Source organism: Balaenoptera physalus, assembly GCF_965194825.1.
Source record: "Balaenoptera physalus genome assembly, chromosome: 19".
NCBI lineage: Eukaryota > Metazoa > Chordata > Mammalia > Artiodactyla > Balaenopteridae > Balaenoptera > Balaenoptera physalus.
The window spans coordinates 14,987,838-14,998,420 of record NC_138900.1 but is presented as its reverse complement, the minus strand read 5'-3'; the positions used below and the strand labels follow the sequence as shown (position 1 = coordinate 14,998,420).

General features: G+C 41.5%; 1 protein-coding gene across 4 annotated transcripts in view; it reads right to left on the bottom strand.

Annotated features, from left to right (window-relative positions):
• ZNF571 (zinc finger protein 571) overlaps positions 1-10,583 on the bottom strand; it is a 20,241-nt gene extending 9,658 nt beyond the window's left edge. The window contains exons 1-4 of one of the 4 annotated variants that reach the window (XM_082439338.1): positions 10,245-10,582; positions 7,095-7,183; positions 5,208-5,334; positions 4,838-4,933 (exon numbers count right to left, since the gene is read on the bottom strand). In XM_082439338.1, coding sequence (XP_082295464.1) covers positions 4,838-4,933; positions 5,208-5,334; positions 7,095-7,103 — 232 coding nt within the window. In that variant the 5' untranslated portion in view covers positions 7,104-7,183; positions 10,245-10,582. The other 3 variants (XM_082439337.1, XM_082439339.1, XM_082439340.1) reach the window with 3 other exon arrangements.

Sequence of the window (10,583 nt, the reverse complement as noted above, 5' to 3'; positions counted from 1 at the left end):
TATTTATGTTGATCCTCCTATTCCTCAAGCTTCAAGTGTAGGAAAAATACGCCTCTTTATAGCTATTCCCCAGAACATAGAAAGCAAACACAGTGTTTTCTTTTTCCCTTCATGTATTTTTTCAGGTCTTTCTTTCCAGTATCTTCTACTCAAGGCCAAATGTTCTCATATTTCCCAGAAAAGCATAAGGTTCTATAATGTTCTAGAAATAGTGACAACTTCATACACTAAAGAAAATTTTATGTTATTCTGAACAAAGTTGAGAGATGGGTGTAAATTTTCAAATGTAGAAGAACACTATCCACTGTGACTGGAGCCCCAGGCACACTCTGGCAACACTGCATATAGGCTGTAGAATGTAATAGAGGATGGTAGTGGGAAAGAAAATAAACATATATCAGTAAATTCAAGTTCAAACGGTCTTTTAGAAATAAGAGTCAGAAATCTGAGGAAAACGTGCTTTTGCTAAAAAGTACAACGAAACTGTAAACTGTAAAGTACAACGAAACTGCAAACTATAAAGTACAATGAAACTGTAAACTGTAAAGTACAATGAAACTGTAAACAGTAAAGTACAATGAAACTGCAAACTGTAAACAAAAACCCCCACACGGCTCAATTTAACACCAACTCGTCAGCAAAATGTACTGGGATGAGAGTATCTGGCTTCTACTTTCTGTCAGAGAAGCACAATATGGTTTACAAGACAGTAGGAAAGAAACCAACTGGAATATGGTGATTAACGGAACAGTGTAAGGGACCAGATAAATCCAGTTTAGATTCCAAACTGCTCTCCATGTTATAGTAACATGATAATAAAAATGGGAAGAAATATAAGTCTAATGATTCTGGGGTGGGAAGCACTGTGAGACCACACAGGGTAAGGTGCTAAATGACAACCTAGTGGGATAAAGAAAGTGAAGATAAGAATACCCAAATCTTAAAACCTTTCTGAGGGTGAGGAGTATGTATGAAAAGGTACTCAAGTAAGTAGTTCTTTTTATTGTCATTAAATCAATGCAAGAATAACTGGGAAAACTGCAAAAGGGGTGATGGCTGAAGACAACAAAATGGAGTCTGAAAAGCAGAAGGCATATTGAAAGGCCCCTTTGACTCTTACCCCCTCGAGTCCTACTGAGTCTATCTCCTAAATAGCTCTTGAATCTGTTTCCTTATCCCCAACACCACTGCCAACACTCCGAGGACGCCCAAAGCAACTCCCATTTGAACCATGACAATAACCTACTCAGTAACGTCATGAGACCCATCCTTCTAATCTCCATCTGGCAGTCAGAGTAATATATTAAATGTGTAAATCACATTATGTCACTGTCCTATATAAGATTCTTCATAAGCTTGCAAATGCTTTTGGGATAAAATTCAAACTTGTTAGTAGCATTTTTCAAACTGCTTTCGACTGCAACCTCACAATAAGAAATGCATGTTATATTATTATGCATGTTATATTGTGAGTACACATGCACAAACATAAACAAGACAAATAGGTCATGAAATTATCTTTTTTACATGTGATGCATTCTAATATTTTATTTTATTTTCTCTTCTGTTTTATTTTATTTATGAAACAAAACTAAACCAAAAAATAAAAACAAATGCTGCTCACATTCAATAAAGATGTTAAAAAACAAACAAACAAAAAACAAATGCTGCTCACAGCCTATCAGGTCATTTCATAACCCCTAGAAGGTGCTGCCTGGCCTGGCTTCTGCCAGCTTCTCCAAACTCACACCTGGTACCTCTCACTTACTAGGCTCCAACTACAAGGGTCTTCTTTGAATATCTCATATACACCAGGCTCTATCCTCTTATAGCCTTCAGTACATTGTTCCCTCTGCTAGGAATGCTCTTCCCTCTACCCTCAGCCTCCCTACTGGCTTTCCATCCTTTCAGGGCTCATCTGAAATGTCACAGACCTTTGCAATTCCTGAAAAGCCTTCCCCAAACCCAGACTTCTAGCAACACTGCACCTACAATTCTTTCTTCTATTAAGACAACCACTCCACTCACTGCAGCCTAAAAGAAAGGCCCCCATAGCTTTTGGTGCTGGTAAGACCTCCACATCCTGCTATTAAGGCTGGTTTCTCCTGGGAGGTCTTGATTTCCATAAACTCTTGTGTGACAGTCCCATCACTCTTAGTTTGTAACAGAAATAAGCACCCACCTTCCCCAAAGAGACCACTCAGGACCAATACTGTAATGCTTGACATCTCTGGGTATCCAATTACCTCTGAAAAGCCCTGGCTTCCTGGGTCCTTGGTCATCACTAAGACTCTCATCCCAATCCAGGTCTGGACATCCTCTGTTATGACCCAATGTCTACTGCATGCTAACCAACAGACCTTCTGGAACTCACAGTATACTTTCCAGAAGTACTCTAACCTCAGCCTCCCTTCTGATTATCCTCTTCACCTTCTTGCTCTGATTGAAACCTTGAGCACACTGCTTCCCCTGAAACACTGTTTTCCTTCACTTCATTCCACCTACCCTCTCCCATAGCAGATATAATAGACCTTGTTGTTACCAATAATCACAACACCTCTAAAAGTTCAGTTTCGAGCAATCATCCTTTTGACCACTACCACCCATATTTCATTTACCTTATACCATCTCTCTATTATTTATCTCCATCTTAAAGACTCTCCTTTGAAATCAAAACAAAACAACCTCTCCTTTGATTCTTTGGTTCACTTTGCAGCTCCTATCCATTTACTGTACTCCTTCCTGGCAAAACTTCTCAAAAGAGTTGTCTGTACTTCCTGTCTATACTTTGTATTCCACTTTACTCCCCTCATAACTAACATTTTGCTGTATTTACTTCCAGGTTTTTTCCCTGAACTTTTATGTAGTTACATATACAAACTTGAATCAAACTTCTTTTTCCTCATTATTATATCATACTTCTTTTTCCTCACTATTATAATACTGTTATTTAAAACTTCTAAAGCATTTAAAAACTCTGTTTGTACCTTTGAGAGCTCCTCAAATGGGCCTTCCACACTGCCTGGTGAGTTAACTCACTATCCCACTGTAGTTTTTACTGTTGACTTATTTCTTCTTCATTCTCTTTTTAATCCTCTACAATCAGGTTTTTGTTCCTCTCATTTCCAAACCTACTTTGTCAGGGTCACCAATATCCTTCATCTTGCCAAATCCAATAGTCAGTTCTTAGCCTTCATCTTACTTGAGCTCTTAGCAGTATCTTTCACAGTTAACCACTCTCTCCTTGTGTTTGTCGTGGCTTCCAGTACACTGAATTCCCAATTACTTCCTAGATCACATGTTATTCAGGAAGCTCCTCAATTTCCTTTGCTGGATCATTTTTCTCTTCCCAACTAAATGTTGGAATGCCCCATGGTTTAGCCCTTGGACTTTATTTACCTTGCTTTCCATCTAAACCAATCCCTCCGTAATCTCATCTCGTCCCATCATACACAGATTAATCCTATATTTATCTCTTCAGTCCTGACTACCCTCCTGCAGGCTTTCAAATGTGTGTCTAACTTCTCTATGGAGATATCTAATGGGCATCTCAAATGCATAACTCTTGACTTCCATCTGCAGGCTTCCAAATTCTGATGCCTCTTTCTATTTCCAATCCTTCAGCAAATCCTATTAATCCTACCATCAAAATATAACCAGAATATAACCCATTCTCATCACCTCCACATATTAAACCCCATTCCAAGCCACTATTATCTCTAATATAGACTCTTGAACCAGTCCTCTAACTGGTCTTCTGCTTCCATTCTTACCATCTTCCTACACATAACACCCAGAGTGATCTTTAAACAATAATCCCCTACTCATCTGCACAAAAGTCTCCAAGGGCTCCCTATCATACCTAGGATAAAACCTCACTCCTTGAAATGGCCTACAAGGCCTCATATGATCTGATCTCTGCCTATTTCTCTGACCGCATCTCTAATTTCCACTTTCACTCACTCTGTTCTAGCCACACTGACCTTCTTGCTGATCCTCAAATAAAGGAAGCTCAGCCTCTCCTCAGGGCGTTTGCACTTCTGTTCTCTCTGCCTGAACACACACTTGCCTTATTTTTACACAGCTAATTTCTTTCCGGTCTCAGTTCAAACGTTACCTCCTCTGAGAGATCATCCCTGCCCATCCTAATCTAAGAACACAATAAGCTCTCAACAAACGTTTGCTGGTTGGAGATACTTAGCTAAATAAAAAGAACAACTGGGAAAAAACTCAATCAAGAAATAGAAAAAAGGACTGTCTTGGAAGAAACCAAAGGTAGTTTCCTCATTAAAGCAAAAGGGGGGGACATCCCTGGTGGCACAGTGGTTAAGAATCCACCTGCTAATGCAGGGGACATGGGTTCGAGCCCTGGTCTGGGAAGATCCCACATGCCGCAGAGCAACTAAGCCAGGGCGCCACAACTACGGAAGCGTGGGTGCCTAGAGCACGTGCTCTGCAACAAGAGAAGCCACTGCAATGAGAAGCCTGCACACCGCAATGAAGAGTAGCCCCACTCACCGCAACTAGAGAAAGCCCGCGTGCAACAACGAACACCCAACACAGCCAAAAGTGATAAATAAATAAATAAATTAATTAATTAATTTTAAAAAAAAGGGTGGGGTGAATGTAGGAGGAAGAGCGGTAAATGGGAGTTGGAAAGGAAGTTCCTTTGGGAACTCATGTCGATATCACCTTCCCGCTCTCCCTAGGTCTCAAGTCTTCTTTCCACAGGCCTTTGACGGGAGCTTCACACAAACATTGCAAAGTGTTGTCACTTCATAAAGCAGCTGTATTATTATCAGCAATAGCTGATCCTGCGTGGCCAGCTCTTATTCACCTGAGCTCCATCTTGTCATGGCTCTCACCACCATCCAGGGCTCCTTCCCTCGCTCCAGTAAGGAAAACACGTCTGGCTTAGGGATCGAACATCCAGCTTAAAAGAAAAGAAATGGGACATGGTCATGGGATGAAGAGTCCCAGATTCAAATCCAGTCCATTGGTCATCAAAGAAGAGAAATTGACAGGAAGTGATGAAGGAAGATGTGAAGGTCCGAAGGGTGAGAAATAAAAAGGTACACAGTGGGGCTATCTACTTCTACTTTTAAAAAACTCAAACATTTCCTTAGGGAATAGAAATCAGAAATTCACAATGAAGGAGGCAGAAAGTATGGGAGACAAATTCTGAAAACTGTGTAAAATGATCTTACCCAGTGAGATCAGGTGGCTGTAGTTCTCCACCATGACCTCCCTGTACAAATCCCGCTGAATGGGGTCAAGGCATTCCCATTCCTCCTGAGAGAAGTTGATGGCCACATCCCTGAAAGTTACCAACCACTGAAACAACAAATCCATTCATTATTTGTGAAAATATGATGATGATTTTGAGGTGAAATGAGGTAAGAAGGAGGAGGGCATTGAAGGAAGGGGGTGATATAATAAACAATATGCCATGGCCGAACACCTGTAACATTGAAGGAAATTGGGTGCCTGAACTGTAGTGTCAACATGATCCTTGATCACTGCTATTGCCACAGACAAAACTTCCTATGTATACTAGGACAATTCCATTATCCAGAAAGGTCTGGGAATACAAAAGGCCAGATGATTGCAGTTTCCCAATTAAATGAAATATTGTATGTAATCACAGAGCACTTTAAGCTTTCTAATTCTCAATAAATAATAAATAAATTCTCAACTAATGGGTTCTTTCCAAAATTATCTTCTGTCTTTAAAGAAAAGGATAAACCAAATTGATGAAATCTTTCCAAACAATTTTTTAACAAATCTCTGGACTGGAACATAGAATTTGGATATAACTTAGAATCTTTTTGAAGATTCAAGTTCATTAAGTCACTATATTATGTCACCAAATATAATGGACATACAGTATTTTCATTTTATGGATGTAATGATCTGCTTATTTGGGAGTATTTAAAACAAATTCTTTAATGTCTTTAATGTTCTTTAATGTCTTTACCTCTAGGAATCTAAAATTCTCAAAAGAGTATACATCTGGCAGATTTTATTTGCTCCCACTTTCTGTGTTCCTAGGCTACAGCAGGCTGATGGATGCCAGTCTAGGTGCACACAGGCATCACTCTGACACATTCTGGCCAACTCCAAGGTAAGCCTTGCCTCTCATTGGTTTCTTGGCAAGAGGGATGTGGTAGGTAGACTAATGACCCCACAAAGATGTCCATATCTTAATCCCTGGAACCTGTGAGTATGTTACCTTACATGGCAAATGGGACTTTGTAGATGTGATTAAATTAAGAATCTTGGGGAGATTATCCTGGATTTTCTGGTTGGGCCCAATGGGATCACAAGGGTATTTTAAGTGATAGAGGGAGGCAGAAGAGTCAAAGAAGGAGATGTGATAATGAAAGCAGAGCTCAGAATGATGTGATTGCTGGCTCTGAAAATGGAGGGGACCCTTGAGCCAAGGAATGTGAGCAGCCTCTAGCAGCTGGAAATGCAAGAAAATTGATTTTCCTCTGGAACCTCCAGAAGGAACACAGATCTACCAACACCTTGATTTTAGCCCTATAAGACTGATTTCAGATTCCAACCTCCAGAAGTATGACAGTAAGTTTGTGTTTAAGTCACTAAGTTTGTAGTAATTTGTTACAGCAGCAACATGAAACTGTACAAGAGGCAAGATCTCTTTCTTCTCAGGACTCAGTTCCCCAACCAATTTCAAAAGCCTCACAAAAAAATCTCACCACACACTGAGATTGGGAACAACCAGCAGAAATGTTGTCACTTCCAAGTGGAAAACTGAGGTTTGTAGAGATGAAAGTCTATCATGTGTCTCATTTAACTACCTCACTAAACCACTGTGCTAATACTACTCTTAAGGGGAGATATTTCTGCTTCCTCATGGCTCCTGGCAGAATACCATCTGGTGCAGGGAAAAACATTTAGAGAAGAATGAAGCTCTTTGCTACGATCGCTCACTGGAATGGGAGAAATTTGGGAGCAGTTCCTTTACAGGACTAAGCAACGCAGAAAATATGGGAATAAACATATCTGGTGTTCATATAACCCAACAAAATGATTGCACTTCAGGGAGGAAAGAAGAAACAGCAACTCACGTGAGGCATGGTTTTGAGAACTGTCAGAACTGATCAACTTTCTGGGTTCCTCTCCTGGAGATGTGCAGAGTCCTAAGAGGAGAGTAGGGCTGGAGAAGGAAAACAAAGCCATGAGAACAAGCTTGCCTCAGAGCCCACAAAATGAGCACCTTGGAACTACCTTTATTTCCCCTCTTTGAGGGAAGTTTGGGAAAATCTCAGCCCTCTTACAAATCCAGTGGAATCCAGATAGAGCAGAGGGAATTCAGGCCAGACTTTTCCTTAATCCCCATGATGCTGAACAGGACCCCAGAGGGTGCCAGTTTCCATGGGCATCTTACATCTCTAGGATAGGGGAGTACCCAGGGAGCCCTGGGGAGCAGCGCTTCCCCAGGGCCCACATTCTAAGTGAGATGCTTCGCTCCCATGCTTAAAGGCTCAGGCCCACAAGACTGCTCCTGACTTCAGAAGCCAATCGCAAATCCCAGGCCACTGTACTTCTGACCAACCAGCTATAAATTGGGGGCTCCTACAATCCCCTCCTAAGGTTCTATACTTTGCTAGGATGGCTCACAGAACTTAGGAAAGCACTTCACATATGTTTACCAATTTATTATAATGGATACAATTTAGGAGCAGCCAAATGGAAAAGATGCATAGGGCAAGGTATGGCGGAGGGGGAGCTTGGAGTTTCCAGTGCTCTCTTTGGGATTGCCACCTTCAAAGCACCTCAAGGTGTTCACTAACCCAGAAGCTCATCAAATCTAGTTCGAGAGTTTTTATAGGGCTTAACCTCCAGTCCCACCCTCCCCTTTCCTGGAGGTCAGGTCAGTGGGTGGGTTGGAAAGTTCCAACCCTCTAATCATTTGGTCTTTCTGGTGATCAGCTCCATCCTGAAGCTATCTAGGGGCCACACTCCAAGCTACCTCATTAGCATAAATTCAGGTGTGATCAAAAGGGGTTCATTACGAATAACAAAAGACACTCCTATCACTCAGAAATTTGCTAAGTTAGGAAAACCAAATAGTTGATGAAGAAAAGTTCTTATTTATAGAACTCCAGCTAAGAAATGCAGAAGGAATTGAGAGAATTTTTTTAAAAAATCACTATATGTAACCCTTAATAAAATAATAGATCTCAGCATCAATCATAAATGGATGTTATAACCTCTACGTCAGTGTTTCTTACCCTTCTTTTTCATTATTAGTTCTCCCAAAGCCTTTTAAGACAACTTTTCTCCTGACAACACTGACCTATGAAATTTTAATACCACAGATATACTGTATGTGTGTTTATGTAGTGTCCACAAACCATTATAATATTTAATATGAGTTTTGTCCCCCTCCCTGCCAAGAACCAAGTTTCACCCCCGTGGGGGCAATACCCCTCCTTCTGCCATTGAGAATGCATGCTTTAGGTGAAAGAGGAAGAGGGCATTTTATAAAGGAAGAATTAAGTGGACAGCACTTGAACACCAATCAACATGGCATCACCAGAAGTGGGACACCAGACTTTAAAAAACCTCAGGATGTGATGTCACAGGAAGTACACAACATGACCTATGAATTATTTTTGCCTGAAAATGTGATTTAGGCAAAATATGATCTGAATCTGATCAAGGCTCTAGATCTAACTACCCCTTAACAGAAATATGTAGCATAGGGGAACTAATTATATGACACCACAAGGAAGAAATTAGCCAAAAGGAGAATGCACAATGTTCTATAAACAAATAACCTAGTTTTTCTACAAATCAATGGCAACAATTAAAATAAAATAAAAACAAAAAATAGAGAAAAGAGTTATGGATTAAAGAAACTTAAGAGATTTGACAGGGACTTCCCTGGCGGTCCAGTGATTAACACTCCATGCTTCCAGTGCAGGGGGCCAGGGTTCAATCCCTGGTTGGGGAACTAAGATCCCACATGCCAGTCCTCCAAAATATTAAAAAAATTTTTTTTAATAAAAAGAGATATTTGACAACCAAATGTAATGTGTGGACCTATCTGAATCATGATTTGAACAAACCAATTGTAAAAAAAAATCTATCTTCCAAAGAACTGGGGAAGTTTGAATATATACTGGGTATATGATATTATGGAATGACTTAGTTTTTAAAGTTGAGATAGCATCATGGTTATTATTTTAAAATATGTCCTTTTGGTTACATAAGCATACATGTGATTAAAATACACTGAAATACTAAAGGAAAAAGGGGGATGGATAGGTATAAGAATATTTGCAAATGTGTTAAATTACGGCTGAGCGTTGGGCACATTGGGGTCGTATTATTTTCTACCCTGCTTGAAAATTTCCATACAAAGTTAAAACAAAAGTCCACATTTCCTCCAGAAAGTATAGTTATCTTTCATCAAAAATCTTAGACCAGAAAGGGCTGATTTGTCATCAGGTGGAAAAGGAGAGGTGCAGGTGTGGTTGGTGAGTAGAGTAGACTGGTGAGGCCATCCCTGGAGTGCCATGATTCACAGGGATAGCAATGCCTAAGGACAGTCACTGGTTTCTCCTAAGGTTTCTCCTTAGGAAGATGTTGCAGGAGGTAGCAGCATCTTGAAAAGAAGAAACTCGAGAGAAGAAAGAAAATGGCAACATATTTTAGAAGAGACTTTTAGCTGTGCAATATTTTTTTCCTTTCCTCTGTATACTTCTGTTGGAAAAAGTAGAACAGAGAAAAAAGAATCAAAGGATATCAAGCCTTTCCCAGAGCCGACCAAACAGTTTAGGACCAATTCCCACAACAACTTCAGGCTGAGAGAGGGATCAGTTTTTCCCCATAGGGTTCTCAAAGTAGAATGGGGCATCCTGTTTGGGTGGTCTTCTGCCTTCCTGGGGCATAAACTCTCACTGTAGGGGCATCTTCAGAATAGCCTCGTTCTCTGGAACTGCGGCACCTGGAACCGCGCGATTCTCAACTGGAGAGACTCTGTCCCTGTCTCATGGCGGGAGAGTACACAGTCACTAAAGGGGCACAGCAGCCAAGTGCGTTAGAAGGCGGCAGGTGAGCCCGTCACGCGGCCACAAAAGCGCGCGCACACTCACACACCCAGCACTGTGGAACGTTCATGATAACATCTCCCTGCTCCCGTTGGCCGGGAACCAAAGTCACAGCGCCGCTTTTGCCGGCGGAGAGCGACGCCAAGTGCACACTCATACCTGCGGCGCAGAGGAACACAGCTGATAGCACCACGCCTCCGCCGCTAGGAACCGAAGTGAAGCGGCCGACGACCAGCGGAGAAGGGCACAGCCACTCCGCACTGGCAAGGCCGACTTCCGTAAGGAATTCACCTGAGTGCTACGAAGTTGGAGATACGTAATCCAGAGCCAGGATCGTCTCGATTCCTGTCAGCACCGAGCCCCAGCCGGCACACCGGTATTCCCAGCACCTTATAAGAACTTCCTTCTGGATGCTCCAACCCAAAGGCAGCGTGCGGGTCCCAGCGAGGTAGTGCACTCACCTACCGCTACAGACTGGATCCTTAAGCCAAAGAGTAA